Source organism: Rhea americana, unplaced genomic scaffold (genome assembly GCF_003343005.1).
Source record: "Rhea americana isolate MKP2758 unplaced genomic scaffold, rheAme1 scaffold_46, whole genome shotgun sequence".
NCBI lineage: Eukaryota > Metazoa > Chordata > Aves > Rheiformes > Rheidae > Rhea > Rhea americana.
Window position 1 is genome coordinate 1,721,555 of NW_028186601.1, and position 22,127 is coordinate 1,743,681.

At 37.1% G+C, this 22,127-nt stretch overlaps 1 protein-coding gene across 1 annotated transcript in view; it reads left to right on the plus strand.

Annotated features, from left to right (window-relative positions):
- NOL4 (nucleolar protein 4) overlaps positions 1-22,127 on the plus strand; it is a 183,883-nt gene that overhangs the window by 141,446 nt on the left and 20,310 nt on the right. The window contains exon 9 of the mRNA XM_085316281.1: positions 8,873-8,986. Coding sequence (XP_085172407.1) covers positions 8,873-8,986 — 114 coding nt within the window. The remainder of the gene's footprint in view (positions 1-8,872; positions 8,987-22,127) is intronic.

Sequence of the window (22,127 nt, forward strand, 5' to 3'; positions counted from 1 at the left end):
CCCTCAAGTACAGCAAAACAAGATAATGATCTCCTCAGGAATGATAGCGCTACCATTGTTATATTAAATAGGAAGTCAGATAGTAATCTGCACAGGAGATGCCTTTACCATAGACTTATTGAGCATAACTTTTTCATTTTCTTCAGAGCAAGAATGCTATATTTTGAGCATCTAGTTTCAAGAGAAGAGAGAATAATCTCATATGTGGCATACCAAAATTCAGACGATGTGTGGAGCAGTGCAGCTATCTTACAGCATCATGTTGTAAAGTTAAGACAAAATGTACACTGAGTTTAATTAGTGTAAGACTACATGGCAAAGATGAAAAGCATGTCTGAAGCCAGCTTCTGTCAGTTATTTGCCATCTGTAATCCAAACGACACTTGTTGCTGCTTAGCAGGTTAGTTGTAGCTCTGAGGCAATAGGAAAGTTTCAGGTTCACGAGCGTTCATATTGTTAGCTAATGTGTTTCTTGGTATTAATGTCCTGTTTTTAAGAGACTGCTTATAGATATTTATCTTGCTTCTGCTTATGACAGCTGACTGTCCATCGACTCCAATGCAACTTGCATAGCCTCTTGTTACCAAATATTCCTTCAAGAAGTCCTCTTTCTGCATTGGGAAAGTTTTACTTATTTGATTATTCAGCTTGTTATTGGGCTGCTTTCATTTTGCTTCTGATGCAAGCATATCCCTTAAGCCAAAGGAAAATGGCATTTTGCCTGTCTCCCAAGATTTGATGTTAATGAAAATTCCTTTATATACCTTCAGTGTTTTTTGATCTATATAAGAGGAATTTTCCTCCAGAAATGGTCAAATGACCTATTTTTCTAATCATATGAAAACCCTCCTTTAGGCTTGTCTCTGTCTATGTACACATAGGAAATGGCTAATGGAAAAGATAGAAGAAATTTTCTGAGGATGTGTGGTATCTATTTACTTAGCTACAGTCCAGAAAATTTTAGATGTTAGAAATGATCAAATGGTATGAATTAGCCTAATAATTACATTTTCTTACTCCTATCTGCTTCCTCACATCTTCCTGATCTCCTATCATCAGTCTCGCTTGCTGAACTTGGTTTGAAACAGTACTTTGGGTATCTTTTGCACAGATATGCCCTCTTTTCCATGTGTATTTCAATGCAAGAGCAAGGCCTTAAACTAAAAAGCTCATTAACACAGAGATTCTTCCTCTTGTTCAAGCAAGAGGAAACCCTCCTTCCTAGGCATTACTGTAAAATAAATAGTATCAAAGAGCAAAATGTTGCTATAAATTGAAGAGAAAAGGCCAGTCTTAAATGACTTTCATTGTCTGAAAACGAGTTTGGATGTATCAGCCAGAAAAGAAGAAAGGGTTAAAGACCCCAGTTAGATACCAGTGATGTTCCTCTCAGCTCCTTCTCTCCCATTCCCACACAACAATGTTATCAGTAACAGGCAAAGAAGCTCCATGACTTTCACTGCTTCTGTGTTTCGCTTGTGCAAAATGGCTTTAAATGGTGTTTTAATGATTGGCAACTGTGCCCGTGGTGATCAAAATGTTTTAAAAGTGTCTGTTGAGTTGGATTTCTCCATTTTCTGATACCAAACTGAGCATTTTTTGTGTGGGGGGGTGATTTTCAGATGGTGGTGTGTTTTCTGAAATCTGCCTCATTAAAGTATCTCAGGATAAATCTCTAACCTCTGTTTTTCAGTTTTAGCTTTAGATAGAGGAAGCTTTCATGAGTTACTGAATTTAATGCTGAATAGGCCAGCTGCCCTTGCAGCCACTCAAATTTTCAATTCTCTGGGTCTTTAATGGCGACAAAGGTCATAAACATTTTCAGGAACACGAGGGTCTGTGGGAGCAGGGATGCATCTTTAATCTTGATTAAAGAGCTGGGAAACATTAAAACTATTACAAAACAGTAACATGAAGATCTACAAATGAAAATAAGATTGTTGTTTTGTACTATACCCCAAACAGTTCATTTTTAAGCATTGAACCCTTGTTAAACACCAGTTATTATGTAAGTCTGATGAGTATAGCAGGTTTAAAAAAGGGGAAGATTATTCTCTGACAAACTTTAACTTCTTGTGTTAGGACTCAATTTAAAAAAAATTATAGAAACATTTCTTCTAAAGTGTCTGATTTTTTCCCCATAGAACAGTAAAATGAATACTGATGTGATTTTTCAGAACTATGTTTTAGATGTTTTGAACACCTTTTACTTTTTAGTAATGTCTGCAAGTGTGAGGCAATTTTTGAAAAGTGAGTAGCAGAAGAAGTCATACTTTCTTCCAGTAACTTTGGAAAACATGAAGAAGTTAGTTTTGGGAAAAGGCAAGATATCTGGAAACAAGATGAAAACTAAAAAATATCTCACAATCTGGTATTAATTGGTCTTTCATATTCTATGAGAGAGAAAAGGATAGGAATGCAATTTAACATTTTCTGTACTTTTCATGAAAAGTGGAAGAAAAATAACCCTCCTCCCAAAATGGCAGCAGACACTGATTTATAAAATAATAAAAAATCCTTGTTTTATGAACAAAAATAAAAATGTAGGATAAATGGATCATGATCACATGATTACTTGTAAGCTCAAGATCAGAAAAAGTGGTAAATATTTCATTTTTTCTTATACTGGGATTCTAACTTAGACAAAGACATCTTCTACAGTGTTACTTAATTAGCTGGTTTGTGCCAGCAGAGTAACAGAGTGGCAGAGCCAGTTTGATGTGTTTGCTTAGACAGGAAATAATGTTAAATCGGACTCAGTTTTCCTGGCCTRCTGAAGTTTGGTAGTGAACCATTTGCTGTTGGGATGCCCAATCCAATCCCCACCTAACTCAGGAGGAGTTAGTCCAGCCCAGTGATTCTAATCGCTCCCTTCCTCTTCACTCTGAAGTACCAGATATACTTGATGTAATGAGAATCTCACCTAATTTTACTAGCTAAGAATTAAGGATCTAAAGAAATGGGGTGACCTGGGCTCCCTCAACAATGAGTGAAGCAGTTCAGTAATCCCAGCCAGAGAATGCCACATCCCCAGCTATGTTATGAATCAACTTCTGGAAATACCTCTTTTCCAATGACTTAAAAAAGGATGCAAAGTGCCTCGTGTAGCTAAAATACGTAGGTATTAGATGAATAAAGTCACACTGGATGGATCATGCTTCTGTTGGTCGTATAAGTCATTTAAAATTTTCAGTAGTCAGACTAAAACTGCTCACTTGAGCAGGTGGACCTCCAGGACTTAGCCCCGTATGTAAGCTCCAGAGCAGCAGGAGAGTGCTGCTGGGTTGGAATGTGTCACTTGCATTWCATGTAGACAGAAATACAGCTGTCATAATCAAGGTGCAATATGCAATATTTCAATTAAATAAAAGTTGAAAACTGAAAAAAGCAGTATGAACACCACAGAATGTTTAAAAATGCCACTTTGGCTTTTTAGGAAAATATTTCTATTTTTTTTTCTTCCCATTCCTTGATAGATGTTAGAATTGAGTATCTATCACAGATAGATACTGTGATATCGCAGATTGCAAGGCTGAGCAAAATAACCGAGCCCAGTTTGAAACACAGTGCTGCAAACATTAAAATGCCAGTTGAGTTGTTCATATTTCACTATTTTGGACTAAATAATAATTATAAAACTACTTCCAATAGAGTGCAGTACTGTACTTAAGTCTGTTAATTTAAAATTCTCAGACAAGCCTATTGGTATTACATATCCTATGTTCTGCAGGAGTACTTCAGAAAGAAATACTTCAGAATCCTGTGTAGCTGTGCAGCGTAGGACAGTTCTGTGTCAATTATCTGCATTACACTGAGTAAAAATTCTCATCTGAAGATAATGTATTCCCTTCCTTGTAAAGCACTATGGATATTTTCGTATGAAAAATGTTATATATGGTTTCATATTTGGGTAATAGTTACAGTATGTCCTCATTCATACATTTATATTGGAGTTTCTATGAAAAAAAATGAAAGTAACTCACATGTTTATGTGCTTGCAGCAATCATAAACTGAAACTTTTCTCCTTTTCAGTGTTAATTGGCCTAAACTACAAGGGAGTATTTGTGCACAAATGTATATAAAGTTCAATATTTTAGCAGGTGTGTATGTGTGCCATAATAGCTGTATTTTTTTCAGAATAGATTCAGACCTGTGTAGTGTGTGTCAGAGCATCTAGACCAAGCTTCTGTATGAAATCTTTGTCTTTTATTTATGTTACAAGTAAATATTGGACCTCAAAGAAAGTGGCCAGAGGGTAACTTTAGAGACAACAGTTCTCTAACCACAGGAAAAGTAYAACATATACAGTAGTACTGCAAACTTCTTTCTTGTGAATATACTGCTCCTAGTGGTTTAGACTAAAATGTATATGCATTATGTCCATGCTTATATCTCTGATTTGGAGATTTATACCAAAAATGTACAACTGAAATTGGAACACGTAGTTGTTTAGACTCCACCTGGAAATATAGGGTAGGAATTGTGTGTATGTAGCAAAAGGTAAATATAGTAAAAAGACCTCACTTGGGCGGATATTGTATTATGTATTAAAAATGCTAGTCTCTTATGTTAAGGAATCAGAGATTATACTAAAATAGTTAATTTTCAAGGAATCTGGGCCAAGGATTTCATCTACTAAAAAAGTAAAATACCTTGCAGGACTATTCTGTCCCTCACAGCAAGGCTTGTTGTAAGATACTTTGATTATTGAGAACCAGATCTAAAGACTGCCAAAGTCATTGAAGGATCTTCATTGACTTTAGTGTTCTTTAAAGCAGACAAACAACGATTTGACTACAAAGGTGTATCAGCTAATTTGTTTTTTCATGAAGACATCTACAAAAAGATATCTGCCAATACTTTGTACACTTTCTACAAAAAAGAGACAAGGGACTGAGTGTAGAAAGCGATCATTTTCACAATAGTTTGCCTAAAAATGGTTTTGTTTAAAACTATGCAAAAATTCCTGACAAACAGTATGTGTGCCTGTTGCTTTGTCCTGTTCTTTGTCACCGTAAGGCTCTGTAGTGGGCTCCAGAATCAGGTATAAATTGCCTTGAACTACAGTTTCAAATASAGGAAAACTGGAAGTGGTTGGTCTTTTCCCACAGGCTGCTGAGGGAGTTTCTACCAGCTCCTGGTTGTCAGTCATTTCAAAAGACAGTAAAAGCAGATGCGTCTGTATGCACGTGAAATCTAGCAGGTTGCCCTTGCATATTTTGTCAAAATGCTCTCCCCCTACACTATATTGGAGGCTGAAAATTAATTAGGTGTCATCCAAAGTGACACCTTTGTTCAAAAACARAGAACAGCGCATATTCAAAATGTTGCTACTGGTTTAGTTCAGTCACAGGCAGTATTGGTTTCCAGGTAAATACCAGATAATTTGTGTACTGCTGCTGGGCAGAGGCATACAGTCTTCTYTAAAGGTCTGTATTAAGCTGTTTTTAAGATTCTCTTAAGTTCTGTTTATCTGATCATCTAACTTACTATAAAATTGTCAGCTACCTCTTTTCAATCTTTCATTTTTGTTATTTGGAAACAATGTTATCCTGCTTTCTAATTTTGCCGTGTAAATCCCTTGTTTTGATAGACGAAAGATTAGACACTTGGTTCTTTTCTGTTGTTTTACACATGGGTAATTCCAGTAGAGCTATTGTATGATTTACAGCAATGTGAAGTGAAAGAAATATTAGACTGGGGCTGTGAATGTTGTGTATCAAACAAAACAAGGCATGTTCTACCAGTTAAGGCTGGTCAGGAATTTTCTGCTGATGCTTTGCTTTCCTTTAARAAACGTTAATTTGCCAAAATTTTTCCATTTTGACAAACTTCAGTAAAAGGAAACCTGTTTTCCTGCTAGTTCAGTGGGTTGGTTGTGGTTCCAGGGGTCTGTGGGAACCTGGGCACCCTTGGAAATAAGGACTCCTTGGCTCCCACATTTCCTCACATAGTCCCAAACACACAGGAACCAGCACTCTTCTCTGCAGAATGGAGCCTGGGAACCTAGAAAACAGGCTGCAGCTCCTCCTTGCACAATGGAGCCTGAAAGCTGAATTTACTAAGTGGTGGTGCCTTGGCCGTGTTTCCCAAGGTCTTTGTGTCTTACAAAGATTAGGTGTTTAGATGTGTTGGGAACTCAGCAAAGACTGGGGCACTTGRGCTTGTTGGTTTTATAGCTGGGTTTTATAGTCACTGCAGAGGTCATGTGTAATCAAAGCATGGAAGATGAAGTTAAGCTAAGCCAGAAGGGACCCCTGAGCTCAGAGGATAGGGCCATGAGTTCAGTTTGTTTAGAAACTAAAAAAAGAAAAGAAACACTGTGATTATTTCAAAGCACATTTTTTTCTCTTAGGGCATTTCAAAATTGATCTTTCTGACATTTCGCAGACATGACATTTCACAGAACAGAAAAACCTTCTTTTTAACAGCTCWACTATCAGTGATAGAGGACCATGTTTGTCTTCTCAGTCAATGCCAGAGTAGCACTATGCCTGAGTTAAGTTGGCAGAACCGGAACCTGAGTCAGATGATTCTTCTGTGCTTTGTTATAGGATTTATTCCCCAGATGACTCAGATGTGCATTCATTACATTCTCCCTCAGGTTTTCTCTAGATAGTTCTTGACACGAACATATCAACAGCCAGCTGCAGTGAGGAGTGAGAGAAATTACAAGTTAGCACATACATCAGAAGGAGTACAGTCCTTTACCTGGAGATTTCATCAGTTCTACAGATACTAGCTTTTATATGCTGTGTTTTAATGGTGGACATAATCACTGCACTCCTTGTTAGAGAAAAGCAYGTAACGGCTTGATTTTGATGGTGTTTCTTTTTTCTTTAATAAACACTTCAGTAAACCTATTCYCTCCCATAAACATATAATCTGGGGGAACTTGGGTTCATTTTACTTTTTCTTTAAAATATTTTGGCCCACACATCACCTTCTAAAAATACATTGATGTATACATATGGTTGCTCACCATTTTTCAAAAATATAAYTGTATAGCCACCGCTGAAGCACCACACTGAATAGAGACTTCAATGCAGCCAACATAATAAAGGTACCTTGAACATAAAGTAAAACAATGGCATCTATAGTGATACTTGTCCACCTAAAATGGAGAAAATCTCTATTGCGGCTGAGCGGTGGAATAATGTATACAGTGTAACATACCCATTCTAAGGAATGAAAATAGTTRACCTAATGGTTTGTCTGGAAAATCTCCCTGAAGGGCTTATACCCTTCTCTGGGACTTGGAAGAAGGCATATACTTGTACTGCAATGTTAACCCCTGAACGCAGGGTTTAACATCAATGTCCCTCATCTCTTAGACTAGCTTGATTTTGTCAAAAATGCATACGAATACATTATTGTGCAAACTGTAAACAAGTTCAGTAGTTTGTTTATGCTGTCAAATCAATCCAAATGTCATACTTCATTGTACTATTGCAACCCCTATCTGTCTTTCTTACACTATTACTACACTGACGCTAGAGGAACCGGCCTTGTTGGAATGGGGAGAATTAAGCCTATTGCTCTGGAGATGGAGGACTATAAACCAGCTGTYGACTTCAAAAGGCGAGCTGAGCTTCTGTCAGGGACAGATTGTGGTCCCTTGTACTAGAAGTACAGTGTGAGATATTAAATTGATTGAACGTTCTGTAGCAGACAATCAGTTAGGTTAATATAATGAATTCTTCTAAAGTTGTTTAAGTACTGAATGGAATTACTTTAAAATTTGCTTCCAAAACTCGGTGACATTTCATAGCAGGTTTATATTTATGGTGCTGGAGGTAAAAAGGTGGACCTCTGCACTRTGAGTATAGCCAGTTCCTATGAAGGTAAAATTTACACAGTTCTTTTGACTTCAATGAAGCTTTGAAAATTTATGGAAGTTCAGAATCTGGTCCAACAAAYTGCAACATTATCTATGGTATTATCCAAATTTTCTTTAAATTCCTGATAGTTCAGACATATCTTTGTATATTAATGAGGAAGGCTGGTTTTATCATCATYCTCACCTTTCTGAGATATTATTTTGCTTGTAATTAGGACAAAAAAAAATGTGTAAATGCTCTCCTTACTGAATTGGTAGCAAAGATCATACTGCAATTTATAACCAGTAGTGAAGCTAAAAAGATTTTAGCATTCTCTTGTTTTTTTGTGATTCATTGCACCTTTAACCTAAAATATGTAAAARCTATGAAATTAGAAATGGGAGGCTTTGCTTCAGAAAAATAAACCATATTTAGTTGAGCCATAAAATATCTACATTGTTGGCAGGCTGGCATTATCAAAAGAAAAACATTTTTTTTTAAAAAAGTCATTTTAATCACATCAGTCATATTGCAGTATGGAATGCAAATATTCATATACTACAGATTGAAACTGCACTGAAATGTTCTGACAATCTGTTATGTTTTGAGTGATGTTTCAACCCTATCACTTGGGATTTTTGTTTTGTTTTTCTTATGACTATAAAGAAACGCTACTCATCTCTGTCACATGCTATGCAGGATAAAAAGCTTTTCAGTTTTCTTAACAAGAATCAGAGGGCCAGGGTGCTGCTAGAACGCAGAGAATATGCCAGTATCTGTTCAAAATACAGCTTAATGAGACAGACTAAATACACCGGACAATAGAGCTGTGGGGGGAAAGGGCTTCTGATGGAGCTATGGATCAGCTGCAGCTTTAACATCTAACTAGTTTCATTTTTCATCTTTACAAGTTCCATTCCCCTGTTTCGTTGGTATAAACTACATTTCAATGAGCGGACTTTCCAGCCTAGGTGACAGTGTTGTGTGCTTTGCTAAGAMTATTGTGGATTATCCTAGAAATAATTTCTGTGTTTCTTTTTTTCTCTCATAGTCACGACCTATTCCCTCACACCTTACTTCAGCAGTTGCAGAGAGTATCCTGGCTTCTGCCTGTGAGAGTGAAAGCAGAAATGCTGCAAAAAGGATGCGGTTGGATAGACAGCAGGTACTGTGTTGTTTGGGGGTCTACTACAGCCGTATTTATAAAAGCACTGGAGCTGGACTCATTTTCTTAGGATGCCATGCAGAAGGGTGGTGCAATCCCTTATGTGTTTCTTGTTAGCAAGAATGATTAAAATACAAAATCTGTAGCTGTTTAAATGAATACACAAGTGTGCCTTTGTATATATTTACATAAGCTATATGAGAGAGGCTAGTGTATTAATGAAGTCCAATTGGATAAAGCTGTGTATTTATTAAGAGCTATACATTTTATACTAGTATTATAAGCAGCACACAGCATGTATAATTTAAATAAATAACAGAATTAGTGCATGTCTACATGAGTCAGTGTGTTTATGTGTGCACATATTCTCTTTCACATTTTTGAATGGATTTATAAATGTAAGGTGAAATTGTGTAAGTTTCTGAAAATACCTATTTGCCTGAAACAGAAAAGTTACTCTGATTTTACCAAATTACAGTCCATTGATTTATGAATGTTTTAAAAGTTCAAATTAATATTTATTTTATTTTTATGTGATTATTTACCTATTACCTATGTGTTATCTTATTTCATTGTTATTAACTTGTTGAAAACTGCATATTTTCTTTCAATTTTTCAAAATCAGATTGGTTGCTTGTTTCAGGCTTTAATTATTCAGTTGTTCCAAGAATACAGCGAACCTATGACATTTTTGTTGTAAAGACATTTATGCTTTTTTTCTTTACCAGATTATCACCAAGACAAATACTAGTAATATCTTAGCTGTATTGAAATCTGCCTCTGTCATCATAGATGAACTTTTTCATGAAATTCAGTGTTTAAAAGAATATTTTCCTTTTATACATAGCCCATTGACTTCTTTCAGGTGCTGACCTAGTTGAATAAAGGATTTTTATTTTGCTCTTATAATATTGATAGATGAAAGGCTGAGAGTGGATATTGCTGTGACTTTTTGCTGTTACARTTTTTTGTAGTGTTTTCATTAATGCTGTATATGTGCTTAAGRTTTCCAAATTATATGGAACATCAAAGCTGTAATGTTAAGCACAACTTAGGTTAGAAGTAGTGCCCAGTTTCTTCATTGTTCATTACAAAATTCAAAATCTGTAGACAGGATCACTCCATACTGATTGCTTTAATTACAAAGGTCATATTTAAGTAGCAAATTTGCCTATGAAAAAAATATGTRTTAGGTTCTACTTCCTTCAGCTCCCAGCTCCTTTTCGGCAGAATATGCTAAGAACACTGGGGAGGTGGCTGCAAATAACACAGTCATTTGATTCAGCAAATAGTARATTAACTGGATGACATACCTGTGGTGTCTGCAAAACTATTTGTAAATTCAGGAGGGATTTTCTGAATAGTTTTATCTGAAAAAAAATATGAGAGAAAGTGTTGGTAGTTTCAAAAAAATGATAGTAAGAAATTTACCGTGCGGGTGAACAGTTAGGACAGTCACTAGAGAAACAGGAAACCTAGGTTCTAGCCCCAGTTCTATTGAAAAGTTAATTATTTATTCCAAGTACATAACACTAATCAGTAGATTGAGAGCAAAGCACTCCAGAATATTTCTGAGTGGAGTATTTAACACATGTTAAGGTCTGTGTTAGTGCTTAAACTGAGGTGGGAACTGGACCTGTGTCCTCATAGGTAAAAGGACTCTATCCTTCTCCTCTTCCTATTTTTTCCCTTTTATTTACTTTGAGATTTCCTTCACTTTTCTTACACATATCCAAAAACAAATATTTTGAATGGAATTTTTTCTTAATCAGAATGAGATCAAAAAAGTTTAGTTCAACTTGCACCCTTTTCTGTTTGTTTGTAGTGTTTAGCAGCTTCAAACAAATAAATAAAAAGCCTTTTGTAAACATGAATTTCCAAAATTGGGCATTACACCTATAGGGTGGACTCAGGCTATGAGGACTGTTCAGTGGAAATTTGGGAGGAAGAAAGGGGAAATAGGATTTGGATAATGAAAATTACCGCTTCATAAATTATATCAAGAGACCTTCTAATGGAGGATGATCATTAGATAGTCCTGGAAAGCAGATTCTTAAGAGGATCTGTAAGAGCACTCATTCAGCACTTCCCTTCAAAGCTGAATGGGARCAGTGAATTAAAGCTGTTTTATTCTTGCACACAGCACAGTGAAGGTCTGCCTTTTATTCTCCAAATGAGTCAGTCTGTCTCAAAGGAAGATGTAATTTGCATCCTTACCACGAGCTTTTCAGAATACTACCCATAAAATGTTTGTATGTGTTTGTACTGTTAAGTACAGATATAGATAGATAAGAAAGCAGGTGCATGGAGGTCTTTAAAATGAACCTCAAGGATGTGATCAATCAGATCCTTTTTCAAACTGAGGGGAATCTCAGAAGGTCCTAGTCACACTTTCTTGTGCACTCACTCTCATGTTTTGCACTAGTTCTCTCTCTGTGTCTCTGTCTCTCTCTCTCCCTCATGCCTTTTATATATACAGCTATGCAGAAAATGTCTGTGTATCTATGCTGAAAACTGCCTACAGCAGGTACCTTGTCTCTGGTTTGCAAGGTCTGTGCAGTCAGTGCTACATGTATGTAAAAGATCTAATGTCCCTGCTGAATAAAGCCACCTCCAGCCCAGTGGCAAATATCACTGGTGGCCARGCTACTGTCATCTTCCTTGCATACTCAAATCACTCAAAGGCATCTAATATAGCAGCCAGTGCTGCTATATATTCTCATTTAATTTTTGCTCTTTCCTCTTCTACGTCTCCATTTCTTCCCCTCTCCCTAGCAGAACATGGTCCCTTAGCAGGAAGTTCCAAGTGTGTTGCATGTAGGTGCCTAATGGAAGTCTGTGCTTTGGTAAAATATGAATATGGCTTTCCAAATTAAATATGGTTTGGAATGATTTTGCCTACAACATAAATATTAGCAGTGGTTTGATGAAAAAACATTTCAATGATYTCTCAGCAGAAAAAAAGCAATGGCAGAAGTCAAAACAAGGGTAATTTTAGAGAGCTCACTATTCCTTCTGTAAAGTTAGACTATTGACCTTGCTCATGAGTATTAGCTGTTTCTTTCGTGARTATAAAATATGAAAGCTTGGCTTTATATGCTTTTAATCCTGGGCATAGACTTAYGTCTTCAGAAGAAACCTCTCTAAAAAATGTCAGGGAAAGACACACTGAATACTGCATCTTATGAAAGACATTCTAGAAGTRTTTCTGAAAACTGCAGTGTTTAATATAGTCCAGATATAGTTAATTCYGTATAGTTAAGCCTGAAGTAGGAAGAAACCATTATTCTACATATGTCTCAAATTGAAATCATATGATCTTTGTATTTCTTAACTCAAGGCTAAAATTTTCTTCCTGTAAAAATGTAATTTTTAAAATAAGTTAATGAAAACGATCTCATTGGTATCAATTATTTATTTTCAAAACTAGCTATTTTAAAACAGTCATAAAGGGAGACTCGATGCAATCTTGTCTATAAGGAAAYCAGTATATTTCAGTAGTTTTTGAAATTGTAGCAATAAAAGCATTGTCAGTTTCTGAGACTTCTCTGTAAGTAAAATAAGTATGTTTACTAAGTTAYGGTAGCTTGGACTGTAATGCTCTGGCTGCCTACCTGTGTTTGATGTTACTCAAGTGTTCCTTCAATGCATTTTCATTATCTTGTGATCAAGCTCTAGTGGTTGGTCTGTAGCTTAAATGCAGAGAAGTTACATATTTCATGCATATTACCTGATTGACAAGTTCTGTTGCTTCCGTTTTTAATGCTGTTTGGTATTAAAGGGAAGAATTTTTCCATTGTACAAGTTTTATAGATAAAATTTTGAAATTGTATGGATTTATTTATGCTACTGCCAAAAGGTGAAGTGACCACTGACATTGGGCTGGGTTTGGCAGACCTTTCCACAGTCCAGATCGGGAAGTGGTAATAGAGTGGTTATAGAGTTTTTGGTTACTGCTCTCCCAATTATCTCCACTGAGTCCAGATTCAAAAAAAGAGTGACTCTAGTCTTGAATTTTGAGGACTATTTTTTTGATGACAATTGATCACAACTGTAGAAGCAATAATCAGATTGACCTTTTATTCCTTGCTTCGGTCAGATGTGGAAGAGGCATTTTCTGAATCCTTAAGATTTGCTGTGCTTCCCGATGACTTCTTGGGATGCTCTCTTGGAATAATCTTGCAAGATATTAAGCATCTTAAGCAATACTAAGTGTATTAAAGACAGCTGAAGTACAAACCTCTTTGCCTGCTTTCATTGCATCTAGTGAACAAGATGAGTTCTTTTACTACTTTCTTCATTTAATAAATCACATTGTGTCTTGACTGAGCAAGGGAAGAATAATTAAGTAAATAGCAAGTGGAGAAAGCTCTGCTTCTTGTCAGTCACAGAGATGGAAGCTTTGTTTTGAGAGCTTAAATGTTGTCCATTTCAGACCTTCAGAGAAGGTAGATGTGCAATGTTTGTATAAAAACTCATCATAAAACAGCCTGGAGWAGTGTTGGGATATGATTCTCAGTGGAAAGCGCAGCTTTCTCTGTGGAAAGTGTAGCTGGGTTAGTACTTTTACCCTCCTGTTTGAAATCAGGAAGACTAAGGAGAAGTCCAGGTATTGCTGGGTGAGCTTTCTGACCTTTGAATCTTCCAGGGTCAGAAAATACTCTCAGATGATACTAGTGAATAAGCAGTATTTTTCCTCAATTGTCTTCCTCATGAGAAGATCTAAGAGGAAATACTAATTTACATACATTAGTACATGCATATGAGAACACCTGCCCCTTTATTTTTTTAAGGAAGGTGACTAAGGGGAATCTTCATTTGGAAAAGCAAATAAGAATGATACTAGGAAAAATTGTCTTCATCTTTATTTGAACACAAGAGCTTTATACAATAGAGATACTATGTTTCATTGTTCTGTTGTTTAGAATTGATTCTTTTTGAATGCTATCATGTTGCAAAACTAATGATCAAGTGTTTATTATTCTAATCCAAATAAGTTTTTTGTGATTAAGAAAAAACACTAAGCACCTAGACAGGACAGGGGGAGGTTAAACAGGGGAAAGCAGCAGAACTGAAACATAGAATATTTTCTGAAGAACCCTATGACCCTTTCTGTAGACATGTTGTATATAGTTAACCAGATATTTAGAAACTTGACGTGGCTTCATTGGCACTACGTTGATTTGTTATAGTTAGGAATTGGAGCCTTTGAGAATTCATTATTATATTTGTATATGGGAGAATAGTGGTCACATATGTCTGTGAAGCTAGTGGACTGGATTATCTCCTGGATTCAAACAATACATGTTATTTTAGCAGTTTGGCCTCTGTTTCAGTGGATAGTGTCACGGAAGGGCTACCATAGCATATAAAGGTTTTGAGTAGCCAAAGAAGTGGACTAAATATACTTCATCGATATTTATGCCCAAACTAATAGGACGTATCATGTATGATTCTTTTGTAGTCACATAGCAAATTACAAGTGGAGCCAAAAGAGAGTTTACACTCAGAGGAGAATGAAATTTGTCTTACGTATCTCCCAACCTAATCAAGGCATTCTCAGCCACAGCTAGTGCTTTTTAAATTAGTAGGCTTTTCACAAAGTGCTTGTCCATCCATATTGTATAGAATATATATGATAAGAAAAAGGTTTTCTGCATTTTCCTTTTTAAAAAATTGTGAATTTAAAAGCTATCATTTCTTTTCATTCCACAAGCTAGTTGAAAATAACAATAGTCAGACAACTTTGTAGCCTGACAAAGAGGATGCCCTCATACCTTCACTGTACAGGGGCAGCAGAATAATACTTTTCCTGTAAAACTTATAATCTGTTTAGTTTGATTTAATTGAACTATTTTTATCACTGCCTATAAGACAACGAGAGGTAATATAATAAAGCTATTAGAATATGTATATGTCTCCATGCGTGCATGGGAAACAATTTCTCTTCTAGTGAACAAACCACATAAATGTAGATTTTCTCTAATTCTTCATATGAGATCATATTTGAAGATAGCTGCAAGACAGATGTTTCTACATCTCTATCTCTGTTTTCATTCACTACCTACTAAGTATCTAAAAAAAGTTCTCTCAATGTAAATGTTAATTCTCTTTTTTAATCATAAGACTAAAAGTATGATGTAAGATTAGGATAAATATGTATGTGATTTTTCTGAGCCCTGTGAAGTCTACCAGTTTCTTTAATTCTAAAAGCTAAACTGTGTAGAAAAACCCATTGATTATTTGAGCTTTTCATTTCAGGTTGATAAGAGAGATGTGCTGTGATGCTGTGAGGCAGTTCTTTATGATATACACTGAATAAATTTTTGAAAAAAGCTTCTCATCAAGATGAAATCTGTGATTTTTTCCATGCCGTGATTTGTAGCCATGCAAATTAAGTATCAATAATCATCGTGGCAGAGTGAAGGATAATATCTAACCTCCAAAGAAGAGAAAGTTTAAAGATCCCAGGTTTACACTGAAACATAAATGAATGTTAATTTGCAAGCAGACACACTCTTCTCTTCTTTTTTAGTTTTGGAGAAAGAACAACAGCAAATTTTAAGTTTTCAGTGCTCTAGTAGGATATGACTAGAGGGTTAAGAATATCACATCATTTAGTAATTTTAACAATATTTCTTTTAGCTGCTAGAGGAGTGGGAGTAGGTGGCTATTAGGTTTCTGACAAAGCAATTATGGCCCCGACAGATACACTGGCAGCTGACCTGACATTTGCCTCTGGATAGTTGTCATAGCAGCAACCTGAATAGAGCAGCTTGATGCAAGTGCCAGTTGCAGACTGCATACAAGTTCTGTGGTAATGCAAAACATCTGAATAGAAGTGCACATGTACTGCCTCCTGGAAATCACTGCTACTGTGTTTCCTTCTGTTTACATCTAATTCCGAAATGTTAATTTTTAAAGAATTTGAGGTTTGTAAGGAGATATTAATGATCTGCCTCCATACAAATTTTGATGCCGTTTCTGTACATGTAACAAGGGGGTTGACCTAAGGAAAGACTCTTCAAGCACAGTTTTATTATCAAAAGAAATGTCTGGTATTACAGACCAGGAACAGTGTGTGTCCCTATTAAGTAGGAAGGAAATCATTGGCGGACAAATTACAGGTAATTGTAAAACTGTTTTGGAAGAAACTAATTAAAAATCTGAATGGTAGTGAGGGCATGGACCTTTTCAGGATCACTGTATCTGTTTTTTAGCAGTGTGTGTGTGCGGGGGGGAAGACGTTTAATCCTTTATATTTGAGGACAGAAAATTTCTCAGCTCTGCCATTAGAGCATAGCTTCTAAATCTTGACACTGAGCACTACTTTCCTGTGTTATGCTTCAGACAGCAGGAAAGGAGAAGAGGGTTATGTGTTGGTGTCACTGTGTATGTGCTGCTGTTCTCCTTCCTAATCAATATGCACTGCAGCTTCCTAGAAGGAAGGAAGAAACAATTTGTAGGGCTCTTAAATGCTTTCTTTACTCTGTTATTTATATTCTATTTTTTGTATCAAGGGCAGACTTGGAAAATGCTGGTTACAGAAAAAGGAGTTATGCAAAAATCTCTCTCAGTGGAGAGTTGGAGAATGCCCTTCTGAGGCAGCGCTTCTACGAAAGTGGGCAGTGAATTCAGAGTGAGCATGAAGAAGTGGTTTTGCTTCAGGGACAGTGAATCCTTGCCACAGCTATTGAGTATGCAGGAAGAGCACATTAGCTATACATCTTTGTGAGGGKGGAGGAGAAAGCAATAAGGGTTCACTTCCTCTTGGATATCAAGGAGACTAATTTACTCTAGAGGAAGGGAAAGAAAAGACACTGCATCCATGCTGGCCACACATGGCTACAGTGCAGAGGGATGAGAGAATAAACCTCTCTTCATTTTATGTTTACATAAGAACCAAAAAAAACCCAGCTCAAAGTGATTTTCACTTCAGAATGGGAGGCTTGTCTTAGACAATAGAAAAGAATAGAGGGAAAAGGCTTGTTCATTTGATGAAAAGCAGCCCAATAGAAACTGAAATCTTAAAAACCACAAGAGGCAAAAGTCACTTCTAACTCGCAGARTGCTCAATGCCTCTTGTAATTCAGAAGCTTTATTAATAGTAGTTTTTTGCATTCTGATGCCTCTGTGTGATTAGGCATTTAATAGGAATTGGAGGGACTTCCAAACGTGAATACTTTATCGTATTTTATCTAGGCTCAAAATGGTCACTAAGAAGATGATAAAGTTGTTGGATATCCACATGCTAGTATGCATCTCAGGCCTTGTTTGCTTCCGTCACTTCTGCACCTAATGATTATTTTACTTCTGAGCTGGTCTGTGGTTTGCTTTTGTGATTCCWAATAACATACTTTAACCATTGAGGCACAAAATGTTATGCAGGCACTGTTTAGCTGCATGTGGATTATTGTCAAGAGATCAAATTATGTACCAGTATTGAGAAACTTAGCTCGCTACCCACAATGCAATGGCCATATTGTCAAGGGGAAGCAAATAAGCGGTATGCATTGTAATTTTAAATCCTGCTGCCTTTCAAGTCAGTGGCAAAATTCCTGATTTCAGCAGTGCTGGATAGGGTTCTGTTATTAGCAGATGCAGCTGGAATGGACAACTGAGTATCACAGGGCATCCCCCCCTCTCCCCCCCCTCCCCCCCCTCCCCCCGTTGCCACATTGCAGCCCAACCTACATTAAATTTGCTACATGTTTTGATAAGGAATGTGCAAGGCACGCAGTTGCAAAAAAATTCGTGCTTTGGATTTATAGGGGGGCCTTAAGGTGAACAGCTGATTTTTTGCCTCAGCACAGAGATCATTAAATTAGAAAATGCTGTAGTTTTCTTTTTTCTTTTTTTTTCCCAGGCTCTTTATGCTGTGCATATATATTGAATTTCAAACTGCTGATTTCAGAGAACACTTTAAAGACCCAGAGCTGCAAAAAGAACTGGAATGTGAAACAGAACTAATGCCAATGCAAGTTTTCCATTCTGGAGGTTGACAAAGCTGAAAGCTCAGGAATGGAGTAGCAAGTTGTTCCTTGGATAGTAACTTTAAAGCAACTGTGTCACTCTTCCTTCTGAAGGTGGAGTGYGGATGAACAGGGAGCAGAATAATTGTAGTCTTTCTGCCTTTAATAGTCATCTTCCAAGAGGGAGACAGAAGAGGAAAGGCCAGTAGAAAAGCAGATGCAAAAGTTCAGACCCAAAGATGGAGGTTTTGGATCAGTATGTCTAATCTTCCTGTTCCCATGTTGAAAGCTAGCATTGGAGATGTTTTTACTTATCCCTCTCTTTCACATGGCCAAATATTAAATGTGACGCTTTTTCTAACCAGTCAGAAGCTTTTAGAATAGAGAGCAGTATGTAAAAGCTTGATTTTATGGCTTTGCTTTCCTGTATTTAGCTAATGACTTCATTGCACATACCCTGCTGCCTAGAGCAAAGGGAGGGTGTGATGTTTCAGGAAATAAATCTTCTGTTCCATGCAGAGATTGGGCCATTTTAGTGAAATCTGTGCAAACCCAGTGTATAAACTCTTGCTTTTCAAGAGAAGAGTAGCTTATTTTGGTTTAGCTCAATGAATTAGTAGATAAACTTTAAACAATCATAGATTACTCTAAAATTCAAAGCATCAGTTACGCAAGGTATTCAGATGTATTCCTTGGTTAGAACGGTATGATTCTCTGCACAGAAAATGGATGCAGAAATGTATGCACAGACTGCTTATGTTTGGTAATTCAATAACTGGCTTGATGTGCCTAAACTATATTTAGAAACATAAAGATAATAAAGTATAATAAGCTTCGAGAGCAAGAACTGAGTGCATTGCCTGGGAGCAGTACCAGCTGCTAAAGAGGGTAGGCACAGGGCAGGACAGCCAAGCAGGCTGTGGCCAGCAGCCCAGGCATTGTGCCAGAAGAATCTTCCCTTGAAATGAGACTATTTGGGGAATAGATTTGTTCTGCAGTGCACAAATTTAATGCCTATTACTCATGGTATTTCATATTAAGCTTCAGCTTTACTGTCTCCGTTAATGAAGCAGATCAGAAAGTGCACCTTCCAAAGGCCAGTCAAAGTTCACTTCTCTGTTTCTTCCAACAGCTTATGCTACTCTGGTTTGATGATTTTGGAACAAAAAGGCCATACCCCAAAGCATCACATCTTATCTACTGATCCTTCTTTAAAATACAAAACTCTCACAGTACCAAAGGTAAAGGATTTGTACAAAGTCCTCTCAAAAATTTAAAATAGGTCTTCTGTTCTTCAGGGGTCAAACACTTTCTTTCTACTAAGTGTGTTTGGGAGACAGAGCGAAGGTCAGTGTTTCTTAAGATTCTTTTTTGAGATTTTTTTCTCTTTAAACTCTAAAAGTCAGGTTATACCTTAGGCAGTGTTTAAAAACAGACATAATGCATTAAATTCTTGGAAAGAATTTCCATTTTCACAAACATGTACTTCAAGTTTTAAGGCAGATTTGAAGTAGCTACCAACCAAATGTATCAAACAGATGACAAAGCACTTCAAAAATGTTGAACCTGCTGTTGAAAGCAAGAACCAATCATTAAATGCATGCAAGGAAGAACTTACTCACTTTCTATTTAAGACAAGAAAAGTGTTTTTTTGTAAGATAGCTATCTATAACTCCCACTAGATTTACTTGTGGAAGAGACAACATACTATAAATATGGCAATATGCCAGAATCTCCAGTATGCTTATTTTTACCTTTCCAAGGCAGAACACACAGACATTTTTAATTAGTTGAAACTGATGAAGTTAATTCAGCATTAACCTCAAATGCTTCATGTCTAGGCTATCATCTGTTTCTAAACGAAGAATAATTTCATTTAGAATCTAATATAAAATGTTTTGGTCCATTCCCCTGCCACAGAGTCCAATACATGTAATATTAGAAGAAAGTGTGGGGCATGAGAGAAATAGGAGAAAGCTCTAACGAGTCCAAATTATATCCCATAAGTTTTCAATAAAGCTTTTTTGAGCAGTTGCTTCTCCATACCCTTGAGCTAGCAGGTGTATGGAAAGCTGTTTTGTGTCAAGAAGATATGCTGTTAGTGGTGGGTGTGATATCAGCTGTAATGCACTAGACGAAGAGACCTATAGTGGGAGGTTTAATTTCGGTGACCATGATGATATTGTTGTAATAAATCTGCAAAGCTGGCACAAGCATTGCTCCACTACTCCCACACACTTTCCCCGTAAGCTCCCCAAACATTTGATTCACAAGTTTAAAAATTCTCTCTGTTGGTGCTCTGGTGCCACAGTCCTCCTGCACTGAATGGAGGGATGCTGATCTAACCTGGCTGAAAGCATTGGCCGTCATATTCACTACAAAATGGCACACTGGGGAGGCAGGAGGGAGTCGCTGCGTGTAGGAGTGCTGCGCTGAGATAATTTCTCGAGGACAGTGCACACAAATATGAAAAACACAGAAAAAGACTCGGTTGTTATCATAAAAAGCGGAGCTGCCTGAGGCRTAGCGAGGCTTGTTTTGAATGAGAAGAGTACAGCGGGAAGCAGGAATTCCTCTTGCTTTGCATCCTTCTGGTTCAGCAGTAAGTACTGTATCTTTGTCACCATGAATCAGTTTCTGTAATACATTGATTCATTCGACACCATTACCTACAGGCAAAACTTGTCGTGGGATGGGAAAGATGACATTGTTTTCATGCAGTTTATGTTGTTTTTGTTTGGAAGAAAGGTCAGGTATTCCGACTCATCTGTACTGCTTGTCAACGAGGAAGCAGCAAAAACGATCAGTGTCTGTGTTCTGCAAGCTGCTGACCACTCCGGTGAAGTTGGCTTTGAAAGGGTGAGAGGGGATATACAGAAAGACAAGRTTGTTTTTCTTGGGCAGAAACCTGAATTTACAGGAGTTTGGCCTTTGTTTTCTTCAGATTTTCTGATAGTCTGATTTCAGCAAGAGCATCRTAGACCTGGAGTTCTTTATCCAATGGTTTAGTTTTAGGATCAGGCAGTTACCAAATGAGCTCTCCTAGGGCCTGGCTCAGCAAGCCTGTTCCYATGTTGTCTTTTGCCTTCAGCTATCTTAGGCTCTGGAGTTGGTACACGGAAAGGATCCTTTCACATTCTCTCTAATCCCACCCTCTGTGGCAGACTGAAGGACTCAGTTATGCAGTCTCCCAGGGAAAACTGGCTTTTCTTTCCCAGAAAATGTTGGCTRAGAATGGGTAGGGAAATTCAAATCAAGACAGAAGGTGGGGATTCTCAAGGTCAAGTACTAAAACAAGGCCTAAATCAGTAATTTATCTTAAGCCCTGAGGGAAGGCCTGGGCTGGGCTGTTTGTTGGGTGAGAGTCAAAATCTGCCTTTGTTTTCTCCCTRTCCTGAAGGGAAAAATTCTGTATGAGGCCTAATACATCTGCTGCATACCAAATAATAAATTCATTCATTAAAAGAATAAAAAAGAAATGTAATAAATCTCCTGCTGGTATGATGGGGAGGAAAAAAATTCCACCTGTCCAGAAGGTGGAATATACTCYTTTATACTCCTTTACTCTTATACTCCTTTAAAAAACAGAAAATGGCAGCTCTGGAAGTTTGTCTGTTTTTTTCATGGTACTTTTTTCCCCCTTATCTGAATTTAAATGTATGTGGCTTTCTTCATGGTAAATGTCATATGCATTCTGTGAAATGCCTATGTTTACTTGAACTATTCCACAAAGAGTATGTGGGGTTTTTGCTAGAACTCAAAGACATTGGTCCACTCCTGTTACTTAAAACAAGTTCAGTTCTGCCTGTTATATGCCTGGAAATATTCACAATCATTAAAATTACGCTGAGGAAGTCATTGCTCCTTATACACTGCAGAGCACTATGCATTCTTGGACTATCCACCTGTGGAGACCACTTTCAATTGATACTCTTAGTGGTGAAACCATTAGCTAACTAACTGAAATTTTTTTTCATATGTTAAGGTTCCAAAAACAAAGACAAATCCAGAGCATGGCCATGCTTCASATTTCCATCTTTGATACAACAGGAAATCCTTAAGTAGTTTGTGGAGAGTGGTAACTGTAACCTAAGACAAGAACAGCAGGGGCTGTGTAGAAGGTTAACTTGCAGGGTGCTTTCCATCCCCAAGTGTGATTGCTATACTCA